At 38.5% G+C, this 23,289-nt stretch overlaps 1 protein-coding gene across 2 annotated transcripts in view; it reads right to left on the minus strand.

Moving 5' to 3' along the window:
• TMEFF2 (transmembrane protein with EGF like and two follistatin like domains 2) overlaps window positions 1-23,289 on the minus strand; it is a 232,423-nt gene that overhangs the window by 85,085 nt on the left and 124,049 nt on the right. For both annotated transcript variants that reach the window (XM_045480570.1, XM_045480569.1), the window contains exon 5: window positions 14,392-14,488. In XM_045480570.1, coding sequence (XP_045336526.1) covers window positions 14,392-14,488 — 97 coding nt within the window. The remainder of the gene's footprint in view (window positions 1-14,391; window positions 14,489-23,289) is intronic.

Consider the following 23,289-nt stretch of genomic DNA (forward strand, 5'->3'; position numbering starts at 1 on the left):
GTGCCCACTTCCTCACAGATAGCGGTCTCTGACATCACAAGGAGAAGGGGTGAGCTGGCATTCTGGGTTCTTTTTTACATGGACACTGATCATGCAGTCTCCACTCTCATGACCTAGCCACCTCCCAAAGGCCCTACGTCCTACTACCATCACCTTGGAGGTTAGGTTTCAACATACGATTTAGGGAGGAAACAAACATTCAGACCATGGCGGTATCATTTGCCAACTTTGAGTCTCTGTCTTCTCTAATGACCCCTAATTTCTCCATTGTTTTCTATTTCAAGAGTCAATCTCACTCCACATCTATGTTTTCTCACCAGTGTCAAGTTTATCAGTTTGGACAAGATATTATGCTGTAGTAATAAACAACTTCAACATTTCAGGGGCTTAAAATGACAAAGATCTATTTATTACTCATGTTTCATTTTACCCAAAGACCCAGGAAGCAGTCACCTACTTGAACGTTGCCGGTTACTATCCCAGAAAAAGGAAAGAACTTGGCAGAATTTTGTATTGGCAATCAAATACTCAGCCACTGGTCAAGGCACTGAACTAGACATGAGTTTCCCCAACCTCAAGTACAGTCCAATAACACAGCAGGATTTGTGTTCCCTACCTACTTTGGAGGCAGGAGGTCAGAAATATTTAGTGACCACCTGGGCAGTAATTTTATATTCTAATTAAACAAATGGAGGACAGCAGCTCCTCCATATTTTTCTTATTTGGTCTACTTCTAACTTCTGTCATTAATGTATACTGATGTCTTTCTATTTTCATTACTTAGTTTATCCTTTCCTTCCAATATCATATTATTTTCTGTAACTATTTTGGGTCCTTTTTACCCAACAGTCTAACTTTTTGCTATTCCCAGTGTCTATTTTCATTGCTCAGCCCCAAATTCACTTTCTTTATTAGATTTCTCTGAACTCCTGCAGCTCTTCCTGTCTGCACCACACAACTTAACCTTTAATTATTTGCCTACTGGGCATTCCGTGCGTTTCTGCCTTTTGTCAGCTGAATCAGAAAGTAACTTTTTCTCATCACCTCCCTCTCATGCTCTAAATTGACTCTACCTCCTGATCCCTATTCCCACTATTCTTCTCTGGTGCTCATCCTCAAAATCTTACCTTCTCTTTGACTCTTGCTCTAAACTCTTGTTTCTTTTTTTTTTTTTTTTTTAATTTTTTTTTTTCAACGTTTATTTATTTTTGGGACAGAGAGAGACAGAGCATGAACGGGGGAGGGGCAGAGAGAGAGGGAGACACAGAATCGGAAACCATCAGCCATCAGCCCAGAGCCTGACGCGGGGCTCGAACTCACAGACCGCGAGATCGTGACCTGGCTGAAGTCGGAGGCTTAACCGACTGCGCCACCCAGGCGCCCCTCTTGTTTCTTATAATTGTGCCATTTACGCATTCTTCCGCGTGTACCCATTGTGCTCATGTGGGTCATGTGACAGTGAAGGTGAAAAAGCACATTACAGACTCCAAATACAAAGGGATACTTCTCTTTATCCCTTTAACAATTGTTCTTTCCTTCACTTATTTATTTATCATTCATGCATTCATGTACTTACTCAGGCCCTGAATGCTTTCTTGGAGCTGTGCTTGTTACTGGCAAAGGCACAAATTATATACCAGTCTCTGCTTTCCAGGAGGTTACATTTCAGTTGGGGAAATCACATACATACACTTCCAGGTCACTAGGTACTGACAAAATTGAAATGGGAGAAAGTGCCATGGGATAAGGGAGAAGGGGGCAATGGCTACGTTCTGGAGTGGTCTAGTAAAGCTCAGGAGGACGGACAGTGCAGATGACTAAATCAAATCACTTCCAGATGAACACATCTGAAGGCTTCTCAGTATACCCAGAATAAAATCAACACTTGTCACTGAGGCCTTCTAGAAACTTCATGATTAGGCCCCTTTTCAACTTCATCTAAGACCTTAGCCACACTAAGCTTCAATCAGTTCCTTCAGCACACCAAGCTCCCCTGCACTCTTGTGACTTTAGGCTACAGGTTCTCTCTGCTCAGATTTCTAGGTCTACAGATTTTTATGAGGCTGGCTCTTGCCTTGCCTCCTATTTGGATCCACGACAATCTTCAGAGAGACATTCCCTACATACCCAGTCTTGAGTGGTGTCTCCTTCCCCCAGGACCCTGCTTTCAGAACTTGTATTATCTGAAAGTATCTTGCTTGCTTACTATTTTATTTCTTTATCACTTAACCCCCTCCTCCTCCATCTCTCCTCTTCTTAGCATCTATGTCACCTCCTCAGATGAGAACTTCCCCAAAATGTAAGCTCGTTACAGGCTCGGACTTGTTCTATGTCAAATACTGTATCGCCAGGGCTCAGAGAGAAGATGACCCATCAGACATACTAAGTAAACATCTACTGCTCTGTACAGCTTTCCCGATTCTAGTATCTCTCTTTCAGGGCCATTATCAAACTTTCACTCCTGGGCGATTTCTCCTTAATGCTACTTTTACTATGTAGCACATGTTCTGGCGGGAGGGATATACGTGGAAGTGAGAAATGCCACTTCCGAGACTGACTGACGATAAAAATTCCCATGTATGATCTTTTCTTCTTTTTTTGCTTTTTATTAAATGAGTGAATAGAATCTCAATGATTTGGGGAAGCACAGGCCCATGGTATGGAAAGCGATACAGTTCCTAAAAGACCTTGTGAAGACTGATTAGGAACACTTGCCTCGAAATGTGATAAGAGCAAGAAATAAGTGTGTGTGTGTGTGTGTGTGTGTGTGTGTGTGTGTGTGTGTGAGATATCTCTGAGAATTTGACACTTATCTGTTATTACATTTAGTGTTGTTAGGTAGAAGATAGACATGAGCAGTGGAAGGAACGCCCCAAGGCAGAGCCCTTAGTCCTTGAAGGGGAATGGTGGAGCCATGAGATGGAGGCAAGGACGGTGATAAATAAGCTACATATTAAAGCCCAGGGACACAACATCCTGACCTTGTGGCTTCCAAGACCTTGGGGCTGACAGATCGAGAGCCATAGGTGCAAAGCACGTGCTCTCCTCTTTCACCTCTGTCCCGAGGTAACCTCAGCCTCATTATCATGCATTTGCATTGTGGGAACAGCCCCCCCCTCACCCCCCCCAAAGAGAAAGGCTGCCAGGACTACTCCAGTACAAACCTTGTATGGTCAAAAACTCCCCCTCGCAACCTGTGGGAGGAGTTCCCCAAATGATTGGAAGCAGCCTCCATTAGAGACCACCCCACTGTAGTCACTGCTCCTCCCAGCTCAGAGAGACGCAACAAATACCCAACGTCAAAACTACCTAAGGGCTGATTCCACTTCATGGAACGCGCTGGCTCTCACACCTTGAGAGTGTACTTCTGCTTTAATAAACTGCTTTGTGCTTGCTACTTTCCTTCTGGCTGTCTTTATTTGAGCATGGATCCCCACGTAAATCTTCTTGTGGGCATTCCAAGGACCGAGACCTCCATTTACACGATGCAGGCTCTCCCACCAGTAATGGTGTTGCGGGAAGTAATATATTTGACAACTGAGTCTTCCATCATTTGGTTATGGGTACTTTTCCAGCCCTTCAGTACTACACACAATCTCATAAGCTATTCTTCCTTCTGAAAAGACAGTTTCTATAACTACCTTAATTCTACCCTGACATCTGTTCTTTAGCATTATGCACTAAAATGGGAGGGCATGCACCTTGGACTTAGAAAAATCTGAGGTTGAACTCAAGAACTGCTCCTATATAGCAACATATATTTGGCATGTTATTGATCTCTCAACACTTGGTTTCCCTTCTCTAAGTGGAGGAAAATAAGACCTAACTTACTGCAACTTTGTAAAGGATTAGATGAGATGGCTCACTTGACTTCTATGGAGGGTACACTTGACTTCCATGCTAATTAAACATACATTCCTCTCTCTGTTTTCCCAGGGAAATGTTGCCCCCTTCTCTACACCTGTAAAACTCCTCTGAGTCTTGCAAGTTCTCCATTGTGTCCCCAATTTTCTGGAGCACAATGTTTACAAAATAGGTCACAGGGTGGACTCTGACTTTGAATCTTGACTTTGAACCTTAATAGCTAAGTAAATTTAGACATGTTATTTAACACCTTTGTGCTTCAGTTTCATCATATTTAAAACTGCAATAGTAATAACACCCTTTAGTCAATGAGGATTACATGAATTAATAAATACAAAGCCCGTAGAGGAGTGCAGGGCACAAAGTAAGTGCTTCCTCATGTCTGGTTGTTTTTTTTTTTTTTTCTTTCAGCAAAAATAAATTCAATTAAAATTAAACTGCATACTTCAATCAAATATATTCTTTCATTTCTTTGTCATAATTAATAATTTGATGTTATATTTGAATGTTTTAAAGTGCTGCATTCATGTCGATATCTATGTTTATTACAGAAATACATCACTAATGTTTGCTAATGTGAAGACAGTATTTTATTTCACTTATTATTTTTGCATTTGTGCCACTTGTTGTGTATATCTTTTAATATCTGCTCATTATAGTCACTATGGCTACTTGTAGTCTAGCATTACTTTTATTACCCTGGATAGTACAATTTTGATTGTAGAAAGCTCATTTTAGAATGAGCTCAGAGAATAGAGAAAACTACTATGTCAAAGACTTTAAAAAGACTGTAATGAATAAAAAAGAGCTGTGGTAAACAATCTTTAGAAGATCATCCGTCCCAAGTGCATCATCCTGATTTCTTATGTTTCATTCATAGCTTAGTGGTGAGGGGAAGAATGGATCCACTCCTGAATGATTCTACTTGGCACTGGGTGGGGATTAGAAAAATCAGACCTCCCTTTCCTTCATTTATTTTTTTCTTTACTACAATAAGCATTTAGAGCCTCAGGAATATTGATTGTCCGACGGGGTGTTGCATGTAATTTTACAATTTCACTTAGTAGAAAACACACATCCTGATTGTAGGGGGATGTGTCTGGAACGGACTGATGTTGGCTGTGGAGGATGGCTTGCAGATTTGTTGTTTAGATGAACTAACACACACGATATATTACTGTTTGGAAGTAAACCACTGAAGACTAGCAATAGTTTCTACCCAATTTAAAACACCTCTGGGAGGACAGTTTCTCTGTAAATAATGCTTATACCTCAGAAAGCTATTTATTATGAATGCTCTGGAAACAGACAACGAAATGTTTACAGTTCACGAACCATCCAGTCTCTTGGAGTTAACCAAGAAAAATGTCTAAGGTGGACTCAGAAGGGAATTAGGTTTTGGTAAGTTTTTTAGATCTCAAAAGTTGGGACAGTGCTCTCAAATCCATTCGTCTTGAGAAGTTCACAAATTTTGAAAGGAAAATGATATAATATAACATAATTATAATAGAACACCGAAATTATGTTCAAATCTTAATATGGTCTTCATAAGTTTATTTAACATTCCTAACAATCTCCAAACTCATCCTTAACTTTAAGTAAAAATTTTGGGGAGGGGGTCTATGGATGTGTAAACAATGACTTGATTTTCATTAAAAATATATACAGGCACGTGTATGCACGCATACATAAACACTGATGTGGGGGGAGTATATTCCTCCAAATTTTGCAGTGGTTTTCTTGGAATGGAGGGATGATGGAGATGCCATTTTAACAGAGTTTTTATGCTTCTAGGTTTTTCAAATTCTCTGCGATAAACATGTGCCACTTTTATAATCAGAAAAAAAATCTATTTTAATGTAACCTTCAAGAAGATCTACGAGATTGGGAAATAAAAGGCTTGACATGATATGTTGAAGGGCCAAACGGCAAGACACAGCAGCGCACTGCCACTACCACAGGGATTAAAACCCACTGGCATAGGGGCCATATTTAGCTGCCATTGAATGTAGCGATTTTCCCCTTTTTCTCTGACATGCCATAACTTCTATTCTTATGGTCAGAATACGCATTTGTAATCAATTCTCTTTTCCTACTTGGAAAGGGTCACACAGCCCATCAGCTCCTCCCAGAGATAGTAAGGACAACGTTACTTAGCAAATGGCTTACTGAACAGTGCCCTTGTTCCTCTGGGTTCCTCAGCGTTCTCTGCTTCTTGCACACCCTGTGACACGTGGCTAATAGTGGCACACCAGCATTAAAGGAAGGAGGAGTGTTGAATGGCTCATCTCTCACATGCCTCCTTTCTGGATAAAAAGATCTAAAACCTACCTAGTTAATATATAAATTATGTCCCCCCCTGGTCCATTAAGAAGGTTGCTACTGTCACTTCAAAAGCAGCAAGCTGAAGTTGAAACAGCTCAAAATAATCAGGTTTTGGCGAAGATAGTCTGTTCTTTGCAACGTTATACCTAATAACCTCCTCTAATTGGGCATATATAGTCATGACATCCTCCACAGATAATTCAATGCTTCCGTGAAGAACAAACAAAACAAAACGAAGGAAAGCCATCCAGTCTCTAAGGAAATGTATGTACATAGTGAGAAAGAAAATACTTCAAGGTCATCATAGACAATGTGGACCTGCTCACGGTGGATTTCCTCACTTAAGTCTTTGTTTTCATATTCTATTTCAAGACAAAAGATATGAAATTCAGTATATGTGTGTGTATATACATAATGTATACTACACATGCACCCACTCAATTTATCCCATTAAATATATGAGAAGACAGTGAGTGGTGGCCTCTTGAGTCAGTCTGTTGGGGTTCAAATCCTAGCTCTTCCGCTTACTGTCTGGCTTTGGGCAGTTTGTGTAGCCACTCTGTGCCTCAGTTTCCTTTCTTGAAAATGGAAAATATTAATGCATCTAACTTCATGAGATTATGAGGATTAAATAGCTCCATAAACGTAAACGTTATGATGGCGGCTGCCATATGGGAAACAAACTTTTGGAAGTTTTTTGATAACTATGTGAATCATACTTTCATGTCTGAGACTGGGGCGTTACAGTGGGACGCGAGAAGATGGAATAGGTGTTCTCTAAGTCTAGCGGGGAGCAATCTTTGACTCAGTGTATACTAGAAACTGAGACTCAGACAAGTCTAGAGGAAATTGAGAATGAGAGCTTGATGAACGAACACCAAAAGTAAGGCAAACCCCATTAGCAGGGTAGAGTCCAAAAACAAGATTCAAACAGCAAGTAAAAAGAGACACAAGTAACAAAACCAGTTAAATTAGTGGTAGAAATACACGTACTTAGGAATTTTGTTCCTTTCTTCTGCTTTCGTGAAGTATTTCATTATTTTTATATAACACGTAAGTTACATGATTTATATTGCACAAGCTAAATAAAAATGATTAAAAGCATATAAAACATATGTGAAAGTTTAGAATACTTTATTCCTATTTTTCATGGTAGTCCACACCAGATTTATGTTTGTACCTGTTACACCATAATTAAGTTTCATCAATCATTATGTGATAGCATAGTTGTGGCATAGTTACTGAGAAAAATTCAAAAGAACTTAGGTGAAAAATTTCAAAAGAACTTAGGTGAAAATCTAATTCCTTTTGAAGGAGCCCAGTATCACAGAAGACCTGAGGTAAGCCATTGTTTTAAAGACCATGGCTTATTTGCAAATTTCAATTTTATTCATTTATTTTTTTTAATTTTTTTTTTAACGTTTATTCATTTTTGAGACAGAGAGAGACAGAGCATGACTGGGGGAAGGTCAGACAGAGAGGGAGACACAGAATCTGAAACAAGCTCCAGGCTCTGAGCTGTCAGCACAGAGCCCGACACGGGGCTCGAACTCACGACCGCGAGATCATGACCTGAGCCAAAGTCAGACGCCCAACCGACTGAGCCACCCAGGCGCCCCTCAATTTTATTTTTTAAGTTTCATTTTTCACAAAGTATAATGTTCCACTTTTGGTGGGTGGGTTAGTTGTTCATTTGTTGTTTGTTTTCTGAGATTGCCTGTTGTTCATTTGAAGTGGCATTGTTATTCATTTATCTCTCAAAGTGACAAAATGTTAGATTCAGTTTGCAGATTTATTACTGGCAGCTACTACAGAAGGAAGTTTGGGTCACAGATCAGGTGTTTGTTGGCACAGATCGTTGTATAGACCATGTAACAAATACTAGTCCCTTTTAACTCCAATTGCATTCTAAATTTTATTTCTTTGTGTGGAATTAAAAAAACACAAGTTATGTTTTTCTTGATTAAGATAACTGGAGGAATGCATAACAAGAAAGAAATAAAATCAAACGAACTTTTACATTTGTCTATGGATTTGCTAAAAATGTCTGCATTTCCCCCTTGGAATTGTGGGAATGGAAATAGGTGTGTTACCCCAAATCAAGAGCTGCATATTTCAGTCTCTGGAAAAATTTTCTGGGCAAATGGAGGCATTGAAGGAAAGAGATTTGTCTTTACTCTTCAGTCTCCACCCATCTACACAAACGGAAAATACGATGGCAGTTTTCAGAGGTGACCGCACTGCCTTCATGGTGGAGGAGAAGAGACGATTTGAGGGAGGCAATATCCCAAGTCCACGAATCTTGAGATTGGAAAGGTTTTCTCATAAAGTCATATTTATATCCAACAAAAACCTTGGATTTTTCAAGAGCAGACCTATTTTTATTTTTTTTTATGTGTGTTTTTATTCTCTCCATGAGTATATTCATTAGAAGTCAGTCCTAATTATGGTAAGCACATTTACAGTTCTGAGGCAAGAGAGCAAAGGAAATCAATAAAAGGGAAACACCCTGAGAGGAGCCTGAATGAACTCCTGAATCACTAAGATTTTGTGACTAATCAGCATCCTCTTCTTGAAATATCCTGTATACAATCCTAACTGATCTTTTTACTTCGTAGAAAACAACTGGAAACTTTCCAAATGTAACACAATCTTTTTGTTCATTTGTTGACCGGTAGTAGTTTTAAAAGAAATCATTTTCTGTATTCTCCTCAGAGGTGTCTTAATTTTCCGTTTCAAACTCGTAATCCAAAAGCACTAAAGTCAGCAGGACCTAATGCCTAATTTGCTACTATGTATGGTGAAATCTAGTGCCAACGATCATCCACGGCCATTGTCCTGCTTCAAATATTCATGATTCTCCACAGTCCAAAATGCATTAAAGGTGGGAATGATGCCAACAACACACAGTCATCCTAGTGACAAGGAGCCTTCTCAGATCAAAGAAGCAAGATGTTAAGGACTTCAAACTAAACTGTCTTTGTGAGAGACGCTCACAAAAGCAACGTCAAAGCCCCCACCCTGTCTCAGTTATGGAACGCCAATGACATAAGAAAAACAGAGATGCTCATTCAGTTTCTCTGAGCTCATTTTACTGCAACTACTTTGCTTTTCCCCTTTCTTCCCATTGCAGTCAAACTCAAGGATGTTATACAGTAAAACTGGAACACATTATCAATGCTTTCAAAGACAAAATGAATGACTACTGAGGAATTAATAGAATTTTAGTCAATAAGATTTCGCCAGTGGAGCCTGAGTAGCATGTAGAGTGGGGTACAAAAGCGAAGTTAAAATGGAAATAGGAGCTAGAAAGCATACACACGAAGCAAATACACATAATTTAAGTTGCCCCTTTATATCATTTGTCACGAGCCACATCTGCTTTTACACCTGTGCTCCCTTCCTTGATCTATGCTGACACCCTGAAAATGTTAGGCAGGCAGCCAATTTCTTACCCAGTCATTCCTATGATCAGACTCAGCTATCAACTTGCTTTTTTCTTATATTAAATCAAGTATCAACCCCGGGGCTCTGAACTACTTCTGACTGACAGGACCAACAGAAAGTTCTAGGCTAATTACTTCTTAGGAATAGTTCCCAGTGCAAAGAGAGTTACCATTGACCTACTTTGGACTTACAGAAATAATTTATCAGGTAAGATAATTAAGGGAATATAAACCTGTTTCTAAAACGAACCAAGTATCAGAAGTATTTGTTGAAATTATAAGTTGGTATTCCCAGTGCTATCAGATTGGCTTTATTACTCTGCAATGAGTCAATTTTCTTATGTTTGACTTATTTATAAGCTATTCTTTTTCTTTATAAATTATATTTGGCAGGAGGCATTTGAGAGTCTCTTTGATGTATAAACATATTAGTTTTGACTTTTTTCAGTCTGGATATTAAGAGAAACAATCTTTTAAGCCCTTCTTTCCTTCCCCTCTTAACCCCTTCCCTATAAGCAAACTTACACATCCCTTTGCACAGGTGTTCCATTTGTTTGAAGTCCATCCTAAATAAAGGGATGCCCCGATATGAGAGTGGATAGATCTGTGGTGTGGACCACTTCCCATGTGGACTTTTAATTCTCTCTTTTGGAAGCTTAATTGTTTCCTACACTATAGGAAAATTACTGTAACTGAAGAATCTTCTGTAGCAATGGTGGTTCTCTGCTATTGAGAATATCTTCGGGTTTCTAGAGTCTTGATGTTGTCCATAAGAAGAAGGAAAAGGCAAGAGAAAAACCTTGAAATGGAATCATAGAATGTACGTGAGGGGTTTATATGAGCTTATAAACCATCCGGTTTTCTCAAAGGCATTAAAATTTAATGGTTTATCAGTGCCATTCTCTAATTATTATTAGTTCTCTTCCTCTATTTTCCTTACCCCTCTACCATTCATTCATTCGTTTGTTTATTTATCTTCTCCATGTCCAGCGTGACTTGTTTTTGTTTTTTTAATTTTTCAACGTTTATTTATTTTTGGAAGACAGAGAGACAGAGTGTAAGCAGGGGAGGGGCAGAGAGAGAGAGAGAGAAAGAGACACAGAATCTGAAGCAGGCTCCAGGCTCTGAGCTGTTAGCACAGAGCCCGATGCGGGGCTTGAACCCACAAAGTGGGGGATCATGAGCTGGGTTGAACTTGGACACTTAACAGACTGAGCCACCCAGGCGCCCCCAGCGTGACTTGTTTAACTCCAAAACTCATCTGTGAAAAGATCAAGTGATTGTGATTGATTGTAACTGTCCAACCGGCTTTTTAATTCTAACAAAGATATGTCCTCATTTGGAAAGTACCTAAGCATTTTTGGATAACTAGACTTAGTTTCTGTGATGAAATATAAAATATTAATTTCTTAGGCCAGGGTTAAAGAAAGACCAGGAATTAATTTCTCATCTTTGTTCCCATATCACAAATACAGTAATAATTATTCACATCTTGTTATTACTTCATAACGCAGGATTGAGGAAATTTGCATGTATAAAACGGTGGGTTTAGTTAGTATCAAAGGCAAAAATAAAATTGAACGCTGAGTTGTACTCCTTGTTGCCACACAGCATATGCAATACATTATGTTTGCGAGAGGACCTGGCCGTGGTTTCATCTAAAATCAACAGCACATCAAAACTCCCCTGCTTCAGTTGACCAGTACGAGAGTCAGATCACTCCCCAACTGCCTTCTGTTGTACTTTATAGCCTCTTTCCTTCCATGCCTATTTAACTTCATTTATCGCTTTATTCTTGCGTCCTTCAGCTGTTCCCAATCTGCCCTTCATGGTCATAACTAAATACAAAATGTTAACATACAAAGGTATTTATGTAAATGAAAATCAATACGCTTATCACTTTCAGCACCATTCCTTCTTGCTTACATTGGACATTTTAAGTACATTTTATTTAAATGCTAACAACTTTTCATTCTTGCCTGGGAAGTATAATGATCTTCTTGGCTCCCTGCCCCCTGCATCCCTCTAATCTTCACAGCTATAGCCACTTAGCCCCATCTGGAGGTTCAGCTTTATTCCGCATTTTGGAACTAATCTTGTCTCTAGGCTGGGGGCGTACAAGATGTCCTAGCCAAAAGCTAACTGATTCAGCATCCAGTCAGCCTTGCTGCTGATTTCATTCTGACCTTGTAATTTATTTCTGAGATCTAGACGCTCGTCTCAGCCCCTTGTAACCAAGGCTTGGCTTTCTACACCAGTTCCGGCAAGTGGGTATCTATCCAGTCTTGCCCGGATCTGTCTCTCTTTTCCTGATTGATAACCAATTCCTTGATCACTGAAGTTCTGCTTTGTCCTTCTTGTTCCCTTTGTATAACTGGGTTTCCTTTTCTTAGCTTCAGTTGCATGGCTGGGACCTATGACCTCCTGTTGAATTTTTCGGATGCCACCAGCCCTGTGTGTATCTGCTCATTCCACCTGCCCTCATACCATAGATTGGAACTTTTGCTAGAATACCAGGAGTGACACTGCTTGCCTGGACATTTTCCCACTGCCTGCTGCAGGCATCTCCCTTGTCACCAGCTTGAATCCTGCAGGTCTTGAGTCACTACATCTAAGCTGCCTGCAATCTGGCTATTTTATTATTGCAGACATGGCAGGAAAGAAATATTATTTTAATTGCATCTTTGGCTGAATTGTTAGGCTAACACCCTCTAGTTACTTTCACCTCACCTCCTCATTGTGGACTGCCACTTAAACACTTCAAAACTCAGTTTCCTCTTTGCAAAGTGAAAGGATGGTGGAATTTACCCCTAGGGTTAAAGATAAGCGACAAGAAAACGTATACAGGTGGATCAAACCCATAGTGAGCAACCAGGAGCTTTTAGCGGCTATTCATATCGTTTCTTAAATCTTTGCATCTGCAAAGGAAACTGTGTTACCTAAAGATGACCACTGAAGAGACGAGAAACCAGGGGAATGGAAAGTCTAAGAAAAAATTAGGAACCCGTGTGAATTTTTTTTAAGTAAAATAATTGACAGCAAGATAATTAACAGCTTTAAAAATGATGTTGAACTACAGATGCAGTCACCAGGAAACATTAAAAATGTAATGTTTAAAGGATGTCTTTCCTATCAGTGTGTCTTAATATATATAATGGCTATGACTATATAGAGTCCAAAAGCATTGAGAGAGCAAAATGATTCTTGGAGTCAGTCATTTATTTTAAAGCAGTGTTTCATAGTCATTTGGGGAAGTTTTAGATAAGTAAAAATTGAAGCCCTACTTCTCTGAAATTCTGATTTATTAGCTTTGGGGTGGAACAAAAGAATTAGTGTGTCTAAAAAGTTTCCAGAGTAATTGTGATGATCAGCCAGGTTTGGGAACGATAAATTCATTAGCCATTAAGATGCCCAAAATGCTCTTAAGAAATTACACATTTATTTCCCTCAAGGCGGTCAAACCAGTACATAAGCTCTCACCTGGCTGCTAGCTGCCCATTGGTGAGAAATGTTTGGCAGGTATGGAAAACTCTACTGCTGTCTGCATTTATTAGTGGGTGGCTAATTCACCTGGCTACAGTGTCTACCTGTAAGTACCTGATTAGTTTACCCTAAGAACTCCAGTTTGCTCTGTTGCAATCCACCACTTAATCCTCATTCAAAAAAACTGTAAATATTTTAAGTGCAGGCTGTTTCACTCTTGCCAAAATTATCTTGCCTTCAGTTTTTTTCTTCTTGTTCTTTGGATGAGTGGCTCCCTCCACCCACAAAAGTTTGATCCAAATCATTGTTGTTTGCCTCCAGCTCTACTGAGATATAATTGCCATATAACATTGTATAAATTTAAGATGCGCACGTGTTTGGTATGCTTATATATTGCAATATGATTACCACCATACTGTTAGCTAACACCTCCATCACGTGACACAACCACCATTTCTTTTTTTTGCGATAAGAACATTTAAGATTTACTCTCTTTGCCACCTTGATCGAAATGATTGTTAACTCCTCTAGACAAACACAGTCTGCACAATGACGACAACAAAGGGCACTTGGCTGTTTTCCTGAAAGGTATGTGTATAAGTGAGGGGGGAACCCTGCCTCTTTCCACCATCACACCACAAAGACCTCACGCTGAACTTTGGGTTGCTCCCTTTGGGGATGATTTAGGCAGGACTCATACACGTGGATGCCCCAGAGGACTAACATTTTGGGACTCATTCAAAATAATGAATATTATTCATTATTTGTTCAACATGTTTCCAGAAGGAGTCAAGTATTGTTTGGAAGAAGGGAGAAGTTGATCCTAGAGAGAAGCCCAGAAATCATTCTTTGCTTTACTGCCTTCTTAATTTGGCTATGGGTGCGCATATGCAGAACCCTTCAATTCTCTGCAATTACTCAGATCCACCAGCTTAGAAAGCAGATTAGCAACCATCCATTGTTTATTGACCATGGTTCCTAAGAAACGTCCTGATAAGTATGATTTTTCTATCCATCTTTTAACATTGACAGTATCTGGGGGTCTAAAAGGTGTCTTAGCGTATCATATCAAGTAACGAATGTTCTTAACAGCTGCCTGGCTAGTCCAGCTCTTAATTCAGCCTCAGAAATTCCTTGCTGTTATTATAGCCCTTAATTTTCCCCTTAGGAACTGGATTGGAAAACGTGCTGAAAATGTCTTTTAGGAAATGGTCGAGGGAATAAAAATAAATTATTGTCATGATTTGTTTAAAGAATAAAAAGAACGGGTTACCAGACATCCTCAGCGTCTTCATCGCATTCTGCACCAAACTGGCAGATATCACAGGTGGAAGTCTCCTTTTGACTGGTTTCTCCTGAGCCTTCATGAACTGGAGAGCAGAAAAAAGGAAACAAAAAGAATTCTGATAAGTATGCTTACTACCCACACTCGAAGACTATTTTATCAAGGCTACTTTTCCAAAAGACCAGTTTGCTTTTTGGGCCTTCAAAGAATGTCTTATTCACCTCTTTTCTTCCCTAAATTTAGGGGAAACTCTAGCAATAATATGCAGCCATTGCTATGTAATAAACACTTGAGGTTCTTACAAACAAAATGAAACAACAAACAAGAGGTTTAGTGGATTTGTCAAAAAGACTTGGTTAATAAGTAGACCATATGAGTTATTAATTAAAAGGGATTTAGATTGTTACTTGCCTAGAGGAAATATCTCGTGTTTACTTTACAAACAATACTTTGCATTTTCTCTTTCCTAAATTATAAATCTTTTTCATTCAAAGACTTTTATACATAATTAAAAACATTTAAAAGGGCAGTCTTGACTTATTAGATATGTCTTCTCTCTCTTTTTTTTTTTTTTTTTGCAAAATGTTTAGTACTTATAAGGAAAATATGTTGATTATAAGTTTGTAGAAAAAAGCCTTGAGCTGGTTTATACAGTAATTTCTTGAATATTATATATATATTGCACAGAGCTCATCACAGTGATTTCCTCCAGGAGGATTATGAACATATATTTCATTTAAAAAATACATATTCTCGGGGCGCCTGGGTGGCGCAGTCGGTTGGGCGTCCGACTTCAGTCAGGTCACGATCTCGCGGTCCGTGAGTTCGAGCCCCGCATCGGGCTCTGGGCTGATGGCTCAGAGCCTGGAGCCTGTTTCCGATTCTGTGTCTCCCTCTCTCTCTGCCCCTCCCCCGTTCATGCTCTGTCTCTCTCTGTCCCAAAAATAAATAAACGTTGAAAAAAAAATTAAAAAAAAATACATATTCTCATTGATGAAAATTATTCATATTGGTCTTTTTTTCTCCCATAAATTACACGTATAAAATGTGCAATATATAACTTAATTACAAAATTAACTGTTCAAAATCAGGACACAGTCGTGTAAGTTGGACTCAAATATTTTGACTCCAAGGAATGAAAATCTGAGCAACACATTTGAGATGATGGATTACTATTTATCCAATTAAAAAATATACAGTTGAAAAGTAAAAATAGTTTTGGTTATAGATGACAAATTGCAACAACCTAACTACTCTACAGATAATTTTATTCTGTGGACAGATCATATACTTAAAAAAAAAACAGACGTAAATCAAGAGGATCTTTCTGTTTTAAACATTTTTGTTTTTATTTTATTTTTGAGAGAGATGGAGACAATGCAAGTTGAGCAGAGGCAGAGAGAGGAGAGAGAGAATCCCAAGCAGGCCCTGCACTGGCAGCACAGAGCCAGACGAGGGACTCCAACCCACGAAGGTGTGAGATCATGACCTGAGCTGAAACCAAGAGTTGGGCGCTTTACTGACCGAACCACCCAGGCGCCCCATAAATCAAGAGGATCTTTAAAAGTGCACTTCTGGGGCGCCTGGGTGGCTCAGTCGGTTAAGCAGTTGACTTCAGCTCAGGTCACGATCTCGCGGTCCCTGAGTTCGAGCCCCGCCTCAGGCTCTGGGCTGATGGCTCAGAGCCTGGAGCCTGCTTCCGATTCTGTGTCTCCCTCTCTCTCTGCCCCTCCCCCGTTCATGCTCTGTCTCTCTCTGTCTCAAAAATAAATAAAGGTTAAAAAAAATTAAAAAAATAAATAAAAGTGCACTTCTGCAAAACGTTAACTATTTTCACTAGAAAAAGAAACTAAGCAATTAAGTATGGAAATTTCTCCAATCTTTATGGACCCTAATAAGATCACATTGTCTTTAACAAAGACAGAATGTATTAAGAAGCACACGGAAACTAACAAATCCAATCCTACTTATTTTGTTTTAATATGATATTTTCCTCATTTATTCTCTAATAGCAAGAGAGTTTTTAACATTTACAAAAGCAGAGGACTTTATTCCTTGCTTTTCTTTAATGTACTGCTGTGCACGTAAGTGATTTGATTTACCAAAAAAAAAAAAAAAAAAGACAGGAAGATATCTGAAAGAGTTCACTGTTTTATAGTTTTTTTCAGGAAAGGTAGAAATATTTAGTTTTTCCAAAGCAACTTTTCTTCCCCCTCTGTTCTTGATGGTTTGCACTCACATTTCAAAAGAATTATGAATTAAAGAGACAAGTTCAATTACAAAAGTATGGAGGTATAGTTTTAAATTTGGAAGACTTGAGAAAAGGTATTCCTCCCCAGAAAGAAGAAGGAATTTTAGACTTTGATAGAATAGACAGCAGTTATTATCCACTCTATTACTTTAATACAGTGGACCATGGGGATAAGAAGGAAGCTGTGGTCTCTCCTCAGGAGAGAACGAACAGCTGCGGCCTCTTTATTACTTTCTTATTATTAATGCAACACAGAAGCTGCTAATGGGAGAGAGCCTTTTAGTGTTAGCAAGATTAGCAGCTTCCAGACTGGAAGCTCAGGAAACATACGAACGCAACGGGAAGGTCCTTAATGAGCAGTTACGGCCACTTAGGGGCAGCTCCGTTTTCTTTGGCAGTAGAGATCCGAGGTTACGGATCTACTGGAAGTAATCTAGGGGATGAGTTGTGCTAACTCAGCAGAACCACTACTAATATTTCTACTCGAAGTCATGTTTCATTTCTATAAATGGACGGTTATTGGTAGAATGAAGATGTCTGCAAATTCTCCCACACGGATGAAGCGGCCAATTCAGAAGTAGCAGTGGCAATGCCTCCATCAATAAATATTTGGGGAATAAAGTGATTGTATTTGAAGTCATCCACAATGAAAACTAAAGTAACATCGCTCCATATTACCTGAACCTTTGTAATAAATTGGTACGTGGTTTTCATTGAAGCAAGCAGACCAGTGGTTCTTAAATAGGGTGGGGCTCAGAAGCTCTGGTAGATTTTGTTCATTTATTTTTAGTTTTTGGCATAACTGCCGAGGATATCCTTGTAGACACTGGAGTTGTAGCCTTGATGCCTGGATACGTGTATTCTAAAAAACAGACCATCCCTGCCTAAGAATCTCTGCCCCAAGCAAGAAGACTTTGTCTGTCCCGAGCATTGTCTCCTTGCGTTGTTGAGCACAGGACTCGTGACGCATTGAAGTCCACAGGGAGCATCCGGAGGTTTGATTAAAATGCAGGTTCTGATTCAGTAGGTGCGAGGTTATTCTTTTCTTACAAGCCCCCACAGGCCAATGCTCTGGGTCCACAGACCACATTCTGGGTAGCAAGGATAGCACTGTGTTTTTCAACCCACAATCCATAATTTATTAGCGGGTAGTGAAAAGGTAGTGGGTCACTTACCAGAGTTTTTGTAAACATGAGAGAGAATATACCAGAATAGAAAACACTGAGTGCATCTCATTTAGCAAGTATAGGTTTTATTTTACAACACTGTTTTAGTTATCCGTATGTACATCTACACAGAGCTGCAATATAAATTTCATTTCTTACTAAAGGTCACAGTCATAAAAGCCTGAAAACCACTGATTTAGCACACGGTAGATGCTCAGTAAATGTGTATCGAATTGGACTATTTCTTCTTACCGTTCTTTCTACGTTGTCAGAAATGAGAAGGGTCAGTGCTTCATCATTTGCATTCGTCCACTGATTACATGGGAGTAAAAGTCATTTATTCTAAAGTATTAGTTCAACTATGCATTTGCATTTTAATCCTTTTATTTTGTGAGGTAAAATCATTATTTCCCTGTATTCTGTAGAAACTTAGATTTCAGCAACTGACTGAGGGAAATGTGAGGGGTGAAGGAGGCAGTGCTCCTACAAGCATATTTTATCAACTGTGGAGCCCTGTAGTTAGGCCTGTTTTCATCCCTGGAGATTCTGAATTGGGGGATTATAAGAGATAATCAAATCACTTCTCTCTCAATTCTCCTTGCCCCTGGTGGTTTCATCTGGAGGTTACCAAAGTTCGTTTATCACCACCTTGTTCTGGCCCAACACAGGTCTTCACATTGGATGCGCCTGCTGGGCCATATTCTCTTCCTGATTCACTGTAGTGTCTCCTGGGTCTCTTGCTAGCCTAACCTGTGTTATGCCATGTCTGAAAACATCACGAAATAATAATGTTCAAACAGTTATTCAATGTCACTTATTTTGTCAAAAATTGCACTAACATTTATATTCATTGAAATGCTAAGATCTTAAGTGTATCTTTCAATCAGTTTTGGGGAATGCCCATCAAGACAAGAAACAACTCTATCATTCCAGAAGGTTCCTTTGTGCCCCCTTCCCAGCCATCATCCTACCTCCACTCTGTCTCTATATAAGGCAGATCAGTGATCTTATTTCTGTCACCGTAGAAATCTGTTTTAACTATTCTAGAAAATCACATCAAGGGAATCACACAGTACTTAATTATTGTGCTCACCTTTGTCACTCAGCATCATAGTTTTTGAGGTTAATTCAGGTAGCAATGTGTATCAGCAGTTTATTTCTCTTTATTGCTTGGTACTCAGTTAAATGAATATATCAAAATGTACCATTTTCTTGTTGCAAAACATGGTTGTTTTCAGTCACTAGCTGGAAACAATAACTGAGTATTTATTAATCAAGTTGGTAAAAGACTTTTTGCACATGTTAGTTTTTACATCTCTTGGACAACTGGGTGTCAAGTACAAATTATTCTTGTTTCTCTTTTTTATTCTCAAGTTGCAGGAATCTTGAATATATTTAGGTTTCAATTTTTGTCAGATATGAACGCTGTCAGAAGTCGTGAGGTAGAGGCTGAGGTTCTTTGTTTTTCCCCTATGGACAGGGTTTTTTCCTCTTGACCTGTGGATGTAGTGAAATATGCTGATTGATCTTCATGTTAAGCCAACCTCCCATTGTTGGGATAAATCCAGCTTAATCCTTTTATATAATGCTGGATTTCATTTAACGATATTTTGTTCAATTTTTAAAAATCTGTGTTCATAGGATACACTGGCAGTGATTTTCTTCCCTTATATTGTTCTTGTTTGGTCTTAGTATCAGGAATAAAATTGTCTCATGATATGAATTGAAAGTGTTCCTACTTTCCCTATTTTAAGAAAGTTTGTGTATGACGATACTATAATTTGACTTCGGTATACAAGGCTATTTACATTTTCTATTTATTGATTTCTGCCCTTATGCTTATTATTTCCTTTCTGCCATATAGTCAGAGTTTACTTTATTATTTTTCTTTTCTTTTTTAAAATATTTATTTATTTTGAGAGACAGAGAGAGAGAGAGAGAGAGAGAGAGAGAGAATCCCAAGCAAGCTCTACACTGTCAGTGCAGAGCCCAATGCAGGGCTCAATCCCATGAATCCTGAGATCATGACCTGGGCAGAAACCAAGAGCCAAACATTCAACCCACTGAGCCACTCAGACACCCCTATTGTATTTCTAGTTTCTCAAAATGGAACCTTGATTTTCTACCTTTCATATTTCCTAAGATAGTCATTTCAATCTATAAATTTCCTTCTAAAGACTGTTTAGCTGCATCCCATGAATATGGATATATTGTGTTTTCATGTATTTATGTTCAAAATATATATTGTAATATCCTTTGGGTTTTTTCCCCTCTGGTCCATGGATTATTTTAGTAAGTATGTTTTTAACCTCTAACTATTTGAGGCTTTTCCAGGCTATCTTATTTTTATTCATCTTTAATAATTCTATCATGGATGAAGAACATATTCTGTTTAATTTAAATTCTTTGAAATTACTGAAACTTGTTTTATGGCTCAGAACATGATCTATCTTTTTGAATATTCCATATGCATCTTAGAAGGTGTAACTTCTTTTGAGGAGTAGTTTTCTATAAATGTTAATGAGCTTAAGTTGATGGTTCATATTATTCGAAGCACCCATAACTATACTAAGCTTTTATTTAATTCTATCTTTTCCCGAGAAAGGTATTTAAAATCTCTATTTATTTTTAAATTTTAAATTTTAAATTTATTTTAAATTTTAAAATTATTTTTAGCACTCTTTTGCTGTGTTGTTTTCTTTTGTCCTGTATTTGGAAGCTTTGATATTGGGTGTGTAAGCATTTAACAGTCTTATGTCTTTTTAAATAAGTGACCCTTCTACTGTTATGAAGTACCCCCTTTTAATCTCTGGTAACACTATTCATCTTGAAATCAACTTTGTTCTGAAATGTATATAGCCATAGCAGCTTTTGTTTGCTTACTGTTTCTATTTACTTACACCCAACATGTCTGTTACATGTTTAAAGGGTGTTTCTTGAAAACAACATACAGTTGGATCTTTCTTTTTTACCCAGGCCGAATATGTCTGCATTTAATCAGGGCATTTCATGAATTTACTTTAATGCAATAATCAAGATGTTTGGTTTTAAGTCCATCAACTTGGTACTTGATTCATAGTTGGCCTATCTTTTTGGGTTCCTCTGTTGTCTTTTCTATCTTATTGTTTTCTTTCATTTAGGTGAATCAAATATTCCATCTTGTTCATTTTATCTTATCTCTTCTAATTTTTTTGGTTATACTTTTTATGTTATTATTTTGGCGGTTGCTTTAAGAATTATAAAGTGCGTTAAATAAAAAAAAAAACAAGCAAACTCGATTTCTGTATCATCATGTATACTAGAATTTGGGAAGAGTACTTAAAGATCTACAGGAATAGTATATTTCTAATAAGATTGGATCTGCCTTCCCCCAAAAAACAACAAAAGAATTACAATATGCCTCTTTATTACTTCACGAACAATTTAAGAACTTTATGACAATATATTTTTAATTACCGTAGTTTACATTTTGCATATTTATTGTCATGTATCACACTTCTGCCTTTTTAAAACTAGTTTTACTTTACACAGCTGCCCTACTTGTTTTTGTTAATTTCAAAGGCAAAGGCCAGAGATTTCTGTACTAACGAAGACTCCCGCCTGTCATTGTTAAATGACCGACTTGTGACACATTTGCTCTAACTTTTCAAACTTATCTATAGTCTCACATTCACCATGAAAAACATTATTGACATATGACAGTTATAGTAGATTGTTTTATTTTTCCCACTATGTTTCTACACTTTCCAATAAAAGGACTGTATAATTCCTTTCCACATCCATATTTCCGTTGAGTTCCATGGTGCCACTATTGGTCTTGTGACTTGCTTTTGCCACTGAAATGTGGATGGAAATGAGAAGCTATATAAAAGCCATTATGTGGCTTTCTACTTTCCTGCTCTTTCCCTTTGCATAAAAAAGGAATATTCCAGAATAGGAGTGGTTACTTTATTTTTAAATTTTTTTTAATGTTTATTTATTTTTGTGAGACAGAGGGAGACGCAGAGTGTGAGCAGAGGAGGAGCAGAGAGGGAGGGAGACCCAGAATCCAAAGCAGGCTCTAGGCTCTGAGCTGTCAGCACAGATCCCAACACGGGGCTCGAACTCACGAACCATGAGATCATGACCTGAGCCGATGTCGGATGCCCAACCGACTGAGCCACCCAGGCGCCCAGGAGTGGTTCCTTTAACCAATCCAAGAATGAGATGATATTCAGAGCACAGCCACAGTTAGCTGCAGCCATGAGAGCAAGAATTATACCACTGATGTTATAAGCCTGTGAGATTTTTTTTTTTAATTTACTTTGAGAGAAAGAGAGAGGGAGCACATGCATGTGAGTGGAGAGGGACAGAGAGAGAGAGAGAGAGAGAGAGAGAGAGAGAGAATCCCAAGTAGGCTCCACACTGTCAGCACAGAGCCCCACACAGGGCCCAAACTCACAAACCACGATGTCATGACCTGAGCCGAAATCAAGAGTCAGACGCTTAACCAACTGAGCCGCCCAGGTGCCCCAAGCCTCTGAGATTTTGAAGTCATTTGCAACTCGACATTTACCCAGTGACAGATGACTAATAAGATATCAATGAATGTTACCAGTTAATGCTAAGGAAATGTATTTTCACACTTGTTTTCCACACCTCAGATTTCGGTTGCATTACTTACCCACACAACCCTAGATCTACTTTTAATTTTCTGCAACTCTGCCTTCAAACTTTTTGCTATCTATTTTCTACAGCAACACATATTCTCCAGTAGTTAAGGTGTGTTTCTTTTTAACAGTTTTATTTTTTCACAGCATAGCAGAACCTATCCCAGTCTGTGGATGGTTCCCATCGCCTTCATCATGTAGCTCACTAGTAGATCTCCTTGACATATATACGGTGTCCCATTTAAATCAAGCATAGCATAAACGTTAAACGTAGTACAAGCATGTATGAATAGAAGCCTCCACATGCGCCAAGCCTGAAATGAAACAGGCAATCCCTAGCACATCACTGTGTCCACAAAAAGAATGAGACTTCTGAGCTTAAACGTGACCCACATGTATTGGTTCTAAACTCGTTTACATTACTCTATAGTTGAAAAAAAATTCCATACATTTTAGGTAGGCCTTAATCTGAATGTTTGCTAAATCTAGAATGCCTTCTTCTTTTCCCGTTTTATGGTTGCTATCAATCAGGTATTCAATGTTGCTGCTGTTGTGTCTTTCCTAGGTAGGTCGACTGACAAAGTAATTCTTGGAAGACTTAACTTTTTCCGCTTTGTTTACATAGAAAAAAGATTGAAATCAGCGATAACATTCAATATAACTGTTGTTACTAAAATTATTTTGATTACTAAATTATGAACAGCAATGTTTCATTCTGAATTACTTCCAGAAGTTATTATTTCATTATCACTGAAAAGTTGAACTTTGAGTTTACCTTCCAATGAAGGAAAATTCCACTTAAACAATGGGAAGTTTTTAT

Source organism: Leopardus geoffroyi, chromosome C1 (assembly GCF_018350155.1).
Source record: "Leopardus geoffroyi isolate Oge1 chromosome C1, O.geoffroyi_Oge1_pat1.0, whole genome shotgun sequence".
NCBI lineage: Eukaryota > Metazoa > Chordata > Mammalia > Carnivora > Felidae > Leopardus > Leopardus geoffroyi.